Source organism: Chrysemys picta, chromosome 14 (genome assembly GCF_011386835.1).
Source record: "Chrysemys picta bellii isolate R12L10 chromosome 14, ASM1138683v2, whole genome shotgun sequence".
Taxonomy (NCBI): Eukaryota; Metazoa; Chordata; order Testudines; family Emydidae; genus Chrysemys; species Chrysemys picta.
The window spans coordinates 42175227-42188720 of NC_088804.1; the positions used below are offsets into that span (position 1 = coordinate 42175227).

General features: G+C 46.8%; 1 protein-coding gene across 7 annotated transcripts in view; it reads left to right on the plus strand.

Moving 5' to 3' along the window:
- SPIRE2 (spire type actin nucleation factor 2) overlaps nt 1–13494 on the plus strand; it is a 64215-nt gene that overhangs the window by 2089 nt on the left and 48632 nt on the right. For 4 of the 7 annotated variants that reach the window (XM_065567376.1, XM_065567370.1, XM_065567371.1 and 1 more), the window contains exon 1: nt 9878–10295. The exons of 2 other annotated variants lie outside the window; for them this stretch is intronic. In XM_065567376.1, coding sequence (XP_065423448.1) covers nt 10022–10295 — 274 coding nt within the window. In that variant the 5' untranslated portion in view covers nt 9878–10021. Of the gene's footprint in view, nt 1–6463; nt 6504–9877; nt 10296–13494 lie in introns of those variants that run through there. One more of the 7 variants, XM_065567373.1, reaches the window with a different exon arrangement.

Here is a 13494-nt window from a genome sequence, read left to right on the forward strand (position 1 = left end):
TTGTCCTCAGCATTTTGTACACAATCACAAAAAGACCTTGGCCCTGGGGCAACTGGTATTTTTTATTCAGAAGTGGCTCAAGATTGCGACAGCAGGGGGTGCCACAGGCCAGGGTGGAAGTGTCTTAGCAGGGCTGTGTGGGTAGCCAAGACTGGCATAGTGCTGGTCCGAGGTGCATTAGCTGAGCTATGTCGACTAAGCTTTATATGTGTCTCAGCATAATCCTGTCAGGCCACCTAAATTCACATGCCCTTAAGTGAGTCAGTTTCAAACAGGGGTAGGATTGAGTGGGAATTTAAAGCATTAAATAACTGATGAGCTTTACTTCTAATGCTGCCATTCTTGTTTCCTGAACATTGGATCAGAGACGTGCAATAAGTATGGCTTGGGGCCTGCATGGGGCCCTGTTGACTTAATTGGGCTCCGTTCAAGGCACAGGTCCGCCTGCATGTAACTGTAAAATTGTGGCCTCCGGGTGGCTGGTTAAAGTCATTTATTGAGTCAGGTTTGAGGGTTTTTTTTAAATCCAACACTCCATTACCAAGAAATATTTGTAAAAGCCACTCTTTTTGGTGGGACACATAAGAACACAGTGGGTGTGTGCACCCTCTGCTGATTCAGCAACGGCAGCTAACTAATCAGCACTGTTCTCAGTGCTGCGCAGGTACCGGAAACTCTGATGGTGGTGCATCTGCAGATAGGTAAATCAAAACCACTGCTAGAAAAAGAGCAAAATGCCGCGTTTGCTAAAGGCAGACCGAGGTCTTCAAAGAAAGATATTTCATCTTCACATTCTAAAAATGTTTTACAAATAATGAAGAGGGTTTTTTTAAGTAAACCAGGAAAAGAGTAATCTCTGAGAGAGAGCTGGGGTTGCAGTGGGGCACAAACGAGCTCAGTTTGCAATATGATATGGCAGCAAACAAGGCTGGTGCAATTTTGGACGACCTCTACAAAGACATAACAACATGGAACAGTCCAGTTATAATCCCTCTCTGTATGACTGTGGTGAGATGGCAAGTGGAATATTGAGTCAAATTCAGGGGTCACTGCAAGAAAAATGTAGAAAAAACTGGAGGAAAATTAGAGAGAACAAAATAAATGATCGAAGGATGGGCAGGACTGACTTATGCAGACAGAATCAAATATCTACATTTGCATAGATTGGCTAAGTGACAATAGCTAAGGTAGGATATAACTGCCTACAACTATTTGAAAGATGTAAATATGAAGGGAGGGAAGGAATTCTTTAGCACGGTACAGAGAGATGAAGCAAGGGGTATGAGATTAAATTAAGGGAAGGATAATTTAGGCTGAATATCAGGGAAAATCATCCTGTCTGTGAGCTCATTAATGGCTACAGTAATGCAAAACCTGAGTAGCTGCATTTGATACAGGGACCCTCCGTAGAAGTTTGGGAGAAAAGGAACCTTCCCCAGGCCACAGTTCTCTGCTGTTCCTCGGTCCCAGTTCTGCTGGGGCAATTGCTAACCGCTCTGTGTACCTCTAACCCATCCCTTGAACCATGCTGCATGGGGACAGGCAGGGAGCATGCACAGTGATTGCAGACCCCTTGTGGAACGTCCCCAAATTCTGTCTCCACCCGCTGGTCACAGATTTGTGCTGCATCTGGGACCATCTACACAGCTATGGTGGAGGGGGCAGGATTTTCTCCTCTGATTGTGGAATAGTTTCCCTAGGGAAGTGGCAGAGACTTTTAAAACTAGACTGGAGAAATCACTAGAAAATATACTGTAGGGAACAGTTCTGCATTGGCCAGGACAGGAGGCTGGATTGCCTGGGACCTAAGGGGTCATTTCCATGTTTAATGTTTATGATTCTATGGCAGATATCGCTGCACCAATAGCCTACACTTAGCTGGTTGCCAGTGTAAGTGCCTAACATTTGTACTACTTTTATACTTCATAGGTTGAGGCCATTTCCCCTCATGCTGTCACTCTAAGAATAGATTTCTCTATTTTTAATATTACTAACAGATTTCCACAGCCTCACTGGCTTACTAGGTTGCAATTAGCACTGCTGGCTATATTTAATCTGGTGCACTATTTGCAAGGCACCCTGAGTTAATGCAATCTGTTCAGAGGATGGGTTTTAATTAAAATATTAATGAAAAGGAATCTAGAAAGGAAATGGGACTTCTTTTTTTATGTTCTGCAAATTAAATATCTTGGCTTTTCACCTCCATATGAAATTTGCCTCAGTCAGTGTGATTCTTAAATCATTTTATTATCATCGGTGGGGATTTAGAAACCAGCTTTTCTACGTGTGGGCAGTGAGGCCTGATTCTCCTTTCACTTAGGCCAGTGCAAATCAGGAGCCCAGAAGTCAATGGAGTTACACCGATGTAATGCTGGTGTGAAAGGAGACTCCAGCCCTAAGCCTGTACCATGTGTCCTGCCCCTATAGAAAAGGAGGACAACAAAACTCTAATGGTAACAAGTCCTTGAGTCTATTGCAGAGTGATATTCTCTGGACCCGATTTTGCCCTGCCTTGTACCTTGTCTAGTCATTTACACCTCAGCCCTTATGAAACACTGCTGCACCTTATGGGCTGCAGAACACACTGTCTGGCCCTCTGTGCTATGATGCACACGTTTTACGTCCTACCTCACTTACATGAGAGACAATCATTTAGGAAGCCTACTTGTCCTCTTCTATCAGGTGTGTGGGTACTGCAGGTGCAGCAAAAACATCGTAACTGACACATGACGATGGAAACAAACGTCCTAGTTGAAGGGACTTGGGCAGATTGGTTGATTAGGGCCCAATATTGGGGTTTGTGGAACTGCAAAGTCTGGCTATAGAGACGTCGTTAGTATAGGAGTGCGACTGAGCATGATCTTGTGTTGCTCTCTATGGCCCATAGAGAGAATAAGGAAGCTATTATTCTTATCCACTCAGGGAGATTTCACTTACCTCCAGTGCTAGTGACCTATGTTTATATGGTACTGTAATGGCATCCATTGCTTTGCTACAGTGTTGTCATGGTTTTTCTTTTAACTGAAAATGGAAGTAGTTTGATTTTAAAGGAATAACTTGCCTTGCCATGTCTGCAGGTGAACACTAATGCAAGGGAACCAGAGTGAAATGGTCTCTAAAGGAAAGAAAAATGGACTCCTGTAGTCTAGTTTCTTTGTCAAATTCAATTAAGTGCAAAACTAAACAAGCAGCAGAAATGAAAAGTCAATCAGATTTGTAAAATATTTTCTGTTTTAATGGTCTCAGGTGTATTAGTAACACTAGTAAGGATATCGGAATATATGAATTTTAACCAGAAAGACTCCCTTTATGTGAGCATCTTGATTTAGTGTGGTTCTTAGGAATAACCTGTGCATGAAGATATTCATAATTAATGGAGATATCCTATCTCCTAGAGCTAGAAGGGACCTTGAAAGGTCATTGAGTCCAGCCCCCTGCCTTCACTAGCAGGACCAAGTACTGATTTTGCCCCAGATCCCTAAGAGGCCCCCTCAAGGATTGAGCTCACAACCCTGGGTTTAGCAGGCCAATGCTCAAACCACTGAGTCATCCCTCCCCCCCCCTCTTTTAAAATAAACAATATACAAAGCATTCAACTTCTTGCAAAACTACTTTCATCTAATGGTGAGAGCTGGGACTGAATGGGAATCAGGACTCCTGGGTTCTATTCATGGCTGCTACAGTCTTACTGTAAACTATATAACCTTTCAGTTCCATAGTTTCTCAATTTGTAAAATGACTAGAATACGATGTACCTACCTCACGGGGGTGCTGTGAGCATGAATGTAATGTCTGTACAATGCTTTGAGATCCCGAGTTGGAAGGCTTTGTGGCATGATAATAATACTTCACACCTACATAGCACTTTGACTTTTTCCTCACCTCTCCTTTTTCCTTTAGAATCTGCCTACCCACATATATACACCTTGAATTATTTGTTATCAAGAGGGACGATTTAGTTATATCTTGATTGTGTCTTAATCATGGTATTACCTCATTGTAATTAAAGGTCTTGCTATTAATTCTGTGGGGTTTGGTGTGAGAGTGTCTCCTTGTGGAGTCCCCATCCTTTTCCTGCCACATAGCTCTGATGGTGCCTTACGGGCTATTTCTGGAGGGCACTGGCAGGCGAGTGTGAGAACAAAACTGAAAGCAGGAAATGCCTGCAGCCTTCAACTCTTCCCTCATTCACATTCCCGTCTGTTCTGCAAAGGGTAACATGCTCAGAGTTCACCTTCTAAGGTCATTTCTGAAACAACCCACCAAGGAAGTTATTTACAGGTTAAACATGAGTCCAAACATGATTCATCTATGGAGCGGCCAGGATCCAGCTCTGAGCTTCACAGCTCACCCCTGTCTATAATGGGATGGATAGGACTGAGGACAGTACAAGAAGCAATGGGCTTCAATTGCAGCAAGGGTGGCTCAGGTTGGACATTAGGAAAAACTTCTAAGCTGTCAGGGTGGTTAAGCACTGGAATAAATTGCCTAGGGAGGTTGTGGAATTGCCCTCATTGGGGGCTTTTAAGAACAGGTTAGACACACACCTGTTGGGGATGGTCTCATTATTACTTCTGTGTGTGCTGAGCTGGCCTTGCCTCTGGTAGGGTTTTGTTGATGCTCGCCTTGCCCTGCTCCAGTCCATCCAGCAGCTCTCTCACCCATCATTTCAATTATGTTTGCCTCCCTCCTCCTTTTGAGTCGCTTTTCTGGCTCTTCGTTACACTGTGCATCAAATTCAAACTCGTGCTTTCAAGACCCTGCCCCATGCAGTCTCTGCCTGTGGCTCTGACCTGGGCTCCTTTCATGTCTCCCAGAGCACATGCCGCATTCCATCATGGATGCCAGCCTCAATCCCCCTTTCATCTCCCTCCCTCACAAATTTCTCTGTGCCATTTCCCACCCAGCCCCTTCTGCTTGGAACACCCTTCTCAAATCTGTTCACCACCTCTTCATCAGTGCATTGCTCTAGTAAATCCTAAAGACCCATGTCTGCAGCAACGCTTTTTATGCTAAAAAGTGGAGCTACCAAGAGGCTTGACTGCCAAAAGTGAGTAATCAAATACTCATCTCTCCTTCACCCATGCTCTCTTATACACCTTCCCCTTTCATCTAGGTGTATGCTTTATTGTCTCTAATCACTCCAGTCCAGTAATAAGACTGCACGCTCTTCAGAGCAGGGACTTTTTTTTTTAGAAGCAGCTAGCACATTTGCAGGTGCTATAAAGTAATTAACAATTATTATAATAACCAAAATCAGAGATCTAAACTCAGCCCTATCTTTAGAAAACCCAGAGGGAGGGAGGAAGGAAAAGGCTGAACTATATTCTGTACTGAAGGCACCAGCTCCGGGGGAAGCTGGCAAATTAGAGCAAAATGGAAACTCTTCCTACAGAATGTTGCTTGTACAGATCCCTGTGCTGTCCTGTATCCTTTTGCATTTTGGTCCTGAGAAGCCTCTGGCAGCCATCCTGCTGAGTGACCAGTATGCCCAATTAATCCTCCATTCAGTGGGCCAGATCCAGTCCTGTTGTAAGCAGATGCAGCTCCAGATGGAATTGCTCCCAACTACACCAAGGCTGAATTTGGTCCACTGAGTTTAACGAATGTCTTTGGGCTGTCAGAGCAATGCAGTAACGGATAAGCAGGCATTTGGGTTCACACTGGCTCTCTCTAGTGCAGTAAATATGGAGTTCATTCTTGCATGTAGCAGGTAGCTGATCTAAAATTATTTCTTGTTCTTTAAATATCACCCCAGAGAGGTGATTGGAGCTGGATGGTCCAGTAGAAGGGAACTTGCCTAAGACTTGGGAGACCAGCATTCAACTGCCTGCTCTGCTTTAGACTTCCTGTGTGACCTTGGACAGGTCACTAGCCTCTCTGAGTCTTGGTTTCCGTCTGTAGTATGGAGGTAAATATCATCCCAATATTGCAAGGGTGCTGTGAGACTAAAGACTGTGAGGTGCTTGGATATCATAGTAATAGGGGCCATATAAGTACCTGAGAGAGAGCAGCTGGATGAAATCATGGTGGAATCAGTCTCCTTTTCTTCTTTGGTTCCCTTTTTAAACTCAGGTTTCAGGGTAGCAGCCGTGTTAGTCTGTATCTGCAAAAAGAACAGGAGGACTTGTGGCACCTTAGAGACTAACACATTTATTTGAGCATAAGCTTTCGTGGGCTACAGCCCACTTCTTCGGATGCATAGAATGGAACATATAGTGAGGAGCTATATATATACATACAGAGAACATGAAAAGGTGGGAGTTGCCCAACCAACTCTAAGAGGCTAATTAATTAAGATGAGCAATTATCAGCAGGAGAAAAAAAACTTTTGTAGTGATAATCAAGATGGCCCATTTCAGACAGTTTGACAAGAAGGTGTGAGGATACTTAACATGGGGAAATGGATTCAATGTGTGTAATGGCTCAGCCATTCCCAGTCTCTATGCAAGCCTAAACTCACTCCTTCTTTAAGGTTATGAAACCTGAATCTTCACCTCAAGGTAAGGGGGGTGGGGGAGCCTATAACCCTCATCATATGTGCTTCACCAGCCTGATAATATGCATGGTTCTGTTGCTGTAGCCCTCATGTGCCCTTCTCCCTACTCCACTGCAGTATTTGTCACGATCCCTTGTTACTTTACTTCTAATTGTAATTTAAGTTGTAAACTTTGGGGCAGAGACATTGAGCCACATTCTCTTTCCACTTACATTAGTGTCCAGATTAACTCTATTATACTCTGGATGCAAACTGGTGTAAATGGGAGCAGAATTTGACTGTGTTGTCATTTGTCTGTAAAGCCCCATGCCCATTTATGGCCCTGTGGATACTAATATGCTCAGTGGCAAGGGTGTGGCCGAAGTGTAAAGTGATGTTTGCTTTTGTTTGGGGACAAAGAATCCCCACTGAGCACAGAAACTTTGGGTGGGTATTTTGAATGTAAACATGGTGACAAATTTTCTGTTCCCCCACACCCACAAAGCCAAATTTGATTTAGCGGCTGTGCTGGGCATTTAGTCATTCTTTAGAACAGTGTAAAGGGATTCAGTTACCAGAAAAAAGACCAGAGGGGAAAAGCACTAACTGGGGCTGGGGAGAGGGAAATAAACTAAACTGACCTTGATCCAAGGCATTCTTTGGGGGCAGTTAGTAATCAGATGGGATTAAGGGCTCTTGTTTCTCCCTGGGCTGCCCACAATATGCCTCAGGTCCTGATTGCTAGTGTTTAGATTTGAATAATCCCATGGATAAATTGAATCTACGGATAATCTCATATTCTTCTCATTTCTGAATTCCAGTGTAACGAAGTAAGTTTGCGTGGACAGCAAGATTCCTCAAACAGGAGCCTCTCTCCTACCTTGCTCTATTCTCTTCCTTCCCCAAAATAAAAATGATGTTTCTGTGCTATAAAGACTATCCAAAAGTATTTGTTGCTGATATCCCCAGATCATCTCTAGTCAATATTCAGGTCCCTTGCAATGGGGTGGACAGGTGTTTGTGTACCTGCTCCCTCATCATTCATTCATTAGAAATCTTGGCCTGCATGCAGGATCAGTAGCTAGTTTATCTACATGGGTTAGTAGTTCTGACATGGGATTGAGTTCTCTTTCCACTTTACAAATGGATGTCTCATAGCTTTAAGGTCTTTGTTTCACCCAGTCTACCTCACCCTTCTTTGAAGGTTCCTGCTATTCTTCCTGGTCTTTCTGGACCAGCGTTTCCAGAAGCATCTCATCTTCTCTGAAGAAGGGATTGCATAATCAACAGTGCTGATTCGGTGCAGCAAGGGCAGGTGAGGTATAGGTTATTCTCATCAAAGATCACGCACACCTCACAGGCACACCCAGCATCAGTTTGCTAGTCCTTATTTCCTGTGCTGGGCCCTATGTCACAGCAGTGTCCCTCTAGCTGAGGGTAGGTGCTAAATCTCCTCAATAACACTGGTACCCATGATGCAAAGTGTTCAGTAGGAATCTCCATTACAAGAAATTTAAAATAGTAAATTATGGTAGAAGTCTAATCATTGCATGAATTTGGTCTTCTGCAACCAAACCATCTTGGGCTGTGGCCGTGTCAGATTTCTTAAGAGAAGCAGGGTTGGACCTTGGCATTACCTGGATGAGAGAACTCCAGGGTAAGTCCAGAGCTACAAGAAGTGTTGGTGCTTACCTCTGCAAGTCAGTACTGACTCAGTACCCCTAACCTGGTGGTAGAGGGTGTAGTACTGCAGGAAGTGGGGCTAGTGACTCAGTAGTTAACCTTTTCCTCTGCACCAGTTAAAAAACCAATGTCCCAGTATAGGCTTGTGGGGAGAGGGGGTTATGGAAATCAAGGTACTATCTTTTAGATGAAAAGCAAAACAGAGGTCCTGCCCTGTGATCACTGAAGAACCTACAGTGCTCTTACAAGTAAGCCCTAGCCAAATTCCAGTTTGGGATTCATATCATGCCTTCCCAAGCACCCCCTGCAGTTCCAACTGCATATGGGTCTGGGCTTCTGCTGCACTTCCTGGCCCTGAATGCTAGAGTCATGTAGCTCTGTGTTTGGACAATTCCTGCAGGCTGACGAACCAAGGGACGCACCCTACTCCTGTACTTATTCGTTACACCAATACTAGCTTGGATTCTAAATACATTCTATGGGTGGCGTACCTGAGATAACTTATCCACTGATGTTTTAAAAACTCCCGCACCCCAATCTGGGTCTATGCTGGTTAGGTACTATGTATATATCTTATGAACCTTGTAATCCCTCATAACCCAAGCCTGACGCCAGATGTACAGTACCTTCCTTCTTAACTTGTGTAAATTTGATTTTAAACATTAACTTTAATAAAAGTTTTAAATCTGTTCTTATCAGTGTAGAGACTATAGTCTTGATTTTGCAAGGCATGTCAGGGCCTGTCCATGGATACTTTAAAGGGATTAACTAGGGTGGGATTAAATTGCTGCCCTTGGGCAGGCCGGTCCTATATTATTATTATTGTTTTATTTGTTTTAACAGTGCCCCAAAGTGGCTGAGGAGCTGCCCAACCGAAAAGAGACAGTTCCTGCTCTGAGGAATTTACAAACTAGTCTTAGGGGTACGTCTACACTGCACTTAGACAGCGTGGCTGGCCTGTGCCCGCTGCCTCAGGCTCGTGAGGCTTGGGCGAAGGGGCTGTTCACTTGTGGTGTAGACCTTTGGACTCGGGCTGTAGCCCGAGGACTGGGACCCTCCCACCTCACAGGGCCCTAGAGCCCAGGCTCCAGCCCAGCGGTGTAGCCATAGCCAGGGTGACCCCATGTGTGAGTTAGCAGGATGGTCGGGCGGGCGAGAGGAGGCAGAAAGCTGGGGCTTAGAGGGAGCCAAGGCTTGTGGGCAGCAGGCAGGAGTGAAGAGGTTCTTAATGAAAAATACCCTCGGCGGGTGGGCGACTTACTCAGCTAGTCTCTTGGCAGGAGAGGGTAGTGGCTCTGCGGCCCAGCTCCGGCGGGTGTTCCAGGGGTAACTGCTGCCCTGTGGCTGTTACGCGTGTGAGCACAAGAGGAACACTGGCCCTGTGCACGGTGGGCGCTCTCCAGGGCCTGGCTCAGGCGTTCGGAAAGGCCTGGCACTGGGCTTGGCACACGCCTCTTTAACTTGCGGCTTTCTCTCCTGTACTAAACTCGCCTGCAACCTGCTGCCTTTCCCCGGCGCTAGGGATCGCCTGGCTGCTTTGCCAGGCTCATGCCCATTCCCCAGGCTCGGCGTGCGCCCCGGGCCGCTCCCTCTCTGCCCCCTCCTGGTCTCCACCCTGCGCGCCGCCTTTGTGTGCTTTGAGCCGGCCAGAGCTCTCTCCGCCCTCCGCCCTCTACCTGGGGCTTCCATAGGCTGCTGCCGTGTTTGCACGCTGCCTGGCTAGGGCGCTGCCTGGTTTTAGGGCTGGGCTGGAGGGATGACAAAGCAGAGGCGAGCCGGGCTCAGCCCTCCTCCTCCGGCTGCCCAGCGCCGCTGTTATGGAAACCAGCCCGGCTTGCCCGAGCACATAATGGAGCAGCGATGGCCAAGGCCGGCAGCAGCGGCGCAGCCCCCCAGGAGAGGCCGGGGGTCCCGGAGGGCCAGGACCCCTGGGAGCTGTCCCTGGAGGAGGTGCTGAAGTCCTACGAGCAGCCCATCAATGAGGAGCAGGCGTGGGCCGTGTGCTACCAGTGCTGCCGGGGGCTGGCGGGCGCGGAGGGGCGCTGGGGGCCGGCGGGCCGGATCCGGGACACGGCGGACATCCTGCTGCACAAGGATGGGACGGTGACCGCCCGGGGGGAGCAGGGCTCGGCCGGTGAGTGCCATGCGGGGGGGGGGCTGGCGGGGCGGGGGGCGCAGGACTCCCTCCACCCCCGTGCGGAGAAGGACTTGGCCGGCGAGTGCCATGGGGTGGGGGCTGCTGAGGATCATCTCCGGGCCTGGGGGCCTCTCCCCATATTGCAGAGGGGGAACTGGGGCCGGCTCCGCAGCCCTGTGATCACACCCTCCAGAGCCACCCGGAGCCGGAGGGAAAGTCCGAGCCAGGCCTGGCTGGGAGGGGAGCAGAGACCCCAGGCTCCCGCCCCGTCGTTTGCAGGGTGCACCCGAAACTGCCCTCCCCCCTCCCCGTCTGGGCAGCTGCTTCTCCGGGGGGCAGCAGCAGAGGGTTGCGGGGAATTCCTGCTCAGCTCGCCGCCTGTCGCAGCCTTGGCTCCACAGTGCCTGTGCTGTGTGAACACTTCCCCTTGGACAGCCTATGGATTCCAGACAGCGTGTCAATAGGTGTTTTGTAACTGACAGTTGTGATAAGCCGACAGCTCTCTGTATGGTACATACAGCTGCCCAGGTGGTGGGAGACCTTAGAGACGTTTGCGGGCATCCTGCATGCAAAGGGTTGTGAGTCGGGTGGATGGAACGGACAGGGATGCAATGTATACACATGACCTTGCACCACTGGGATGCTGTGATTGAGGTGGTCACATTGTGTCAGGCTTTTCCATTTGAAACCCCCTATTCTTAAGGCTTTAAAAAATTTATTAAGATGATGTTAAAAAAATAGTGAACAGTTTGAGCATAGAAGTTTCTGGTTATCAGGGAATAACATACAGATTTATAGAGGATGCAAAGTTTGGTTTAAGATAAAGTGGCATGAGGAATACATAATCTGCAATATCCCTGATTGGGGGTAAAAGGTTGATGGGTCAAAGTTCAGACATTGAGATATGAGGGTATGAAGTTCATAAAGTGGCTATGTTCGGGTGTGGATTATGATGAGTGGATATGATGATGAGGATGGATTGACCCTCATTTGGTGAGATTTAATGTTTAGGGAGTTTACGGTTCCAGTTCATATGATCCAACGGAGAAGGTCACTTGGTCCCTTTCTCGTAGTGGGAGAACGATGTCACTCTGGCTCACGCCTCCTGGTACTGTCGGTGGCCAGTGATGTGCTCGATGTAGATGTCTCTGGACCATCGGATGGCATCTGAGACCATGAGGCGCCGCATGAGACGTGCGTAGCGTCGACCGATCCTGCAGGTCCGCAGCACATGCTCGTTGCAGGGGTCCCAGGCACGCAGGGCTCCGACAATCAGGATGTCCATCTGCAGCTCATAGCCCTTCGCTCTCACATAAAAAATTAATTGAGTTGAAACCCACCACTCTGATTGTGGGAAGTGGGGGAGGGTGAGAGAGAGGACATTTGGGGAAATTCTGTTTGGGCACTTTTTAAAAAAAGTTCAGAATGAACAAACCCCAGAGTTATTTGGCCCTAGAAAACATGCCTGTCCATAAACAGGCCAGGTCCTGGAAAATTTATATCATGTGTAACCCAGAGACTTATAAATATTTTGCTCTTCAGACTTTCTAGCTCTTTGGGTTAAATACTGGTGGTTAGTAATCTGTGTATTAAGAAATGTACTGACAAAATCACCTTACGGGAAAGTTAAGATTGGGAAAAAAAGAAAGAAAACCAAATACATTCATGTCTAAGGGTGAAATAATAATAAATATAATGAATAATGGAAATGAACCAGGCCCTGTAGTATCTAGGCAGAAAATGGCAATATTAAGGAAATACACCAGTTGCTGTGGCATCTGAGGATATGATGCTTTATCTGAATCACCGTGCTTCCCTGGTTCTCTCTCAGCCTTAATATTAAAGGGATATCACACTGCATGGAGAAGACACACACACAATTACTGTGAAGCTGCTCAGTAAGATATTGAAGTGTTGGACACATGACAAGTGCATTGTTTGGGGTGTCAAGATACAGAGATGTTAAAATTCAAAATCTGGATAACAGTAAAAGTCTGGGAGTGCAGATCAGTTAGACTCTTGACCACAGTCACTGGTCATCTTAGTCCTCCCATGTATTCTTTCTGTCAAGAAGGGCCAGGCCAGGCCAGCAATGGCAGACGCTAGCAGCACACATTCAGAGATTAGGAGATGTCTAAATTACATGTGTAAAACTGAACTTTAAACTTTATTGGATCATCCTTATTACCGATTCATGAGCGCCTCTTACAAAGACACATTTCATAACCTTAGTAGTTTTATGGTCTATAATTATACCCCCAGTCAGTGGAAATTGTTTGCCATTTGATGGGTGTCTCAGACCAGCACCAACAGACTAGTAGGCCTGTAATAATAACGATCATGGTAATACTTGTACAGCACTTTTCATCTTCAAAGCTCTGTACAAACATGAACGTACTACTGTACTTTTTGCCTCTGTTCTGTCGGGTAGGAAAGTATTAACCCAGTTTTACAGAGGGGGAAGCAGACAGAGAGAGGTAAAGGGTCAGATCCTGTGAGGCACTGAAGCACTGTTGGAGGGGGTGCAGAGCAGAGATGCTCAGCGCTTCACATTGTCAGCCCCTAACTGCTCTGCCCGATGTCACCCAGCACTCTCAAGCTATGGGAGGGAGAAATCAGATGGTTTATGGTTGAAAAGCAAGCCTCTTGCAGCCTGTTTTGGCTGTGAGATAACCTCACTCCTGGAATTCTTGAGGCACTTGGCCTTCAGCCTCACTACACCTGACAGCCTCCAAACAGCCACACCTGACCTGTCAGTTACTGACCCTTGCACGCTCCACAGCTGGGTGATTCAGTGGCATTTAGCTGAGCAATTCCAATTATCATGCCTGTACCACTTGTGAGTTCTTCCTCCTCCTGACGCTTCTGGGGATAAATAGTATAAACAAACAGTTAAAAAAACCATGAATGTGCATTATACAAATGTATGCTACTACTGTGCAGCTCTGTGCCTCTGACCCAGCATAAACTCAGCTTGCCAGCCCCAGCTCTGTGCTTTTACTGCCCAGCTGAACGAGAAGGAAGCTGGGTTGTTACTCTGATAATATTGCCTGAAAACTTTTCACATAACCTCCAAAAACTGGCTGATCCTGTTCCGGCACAAGCACAATTTAAATAAATATGTGCCCGGATACAAAAGGAAGCCACTTTTCAACACAATACTGAAAATACTGAGTGATCTGTCTTTAGTCTTTGT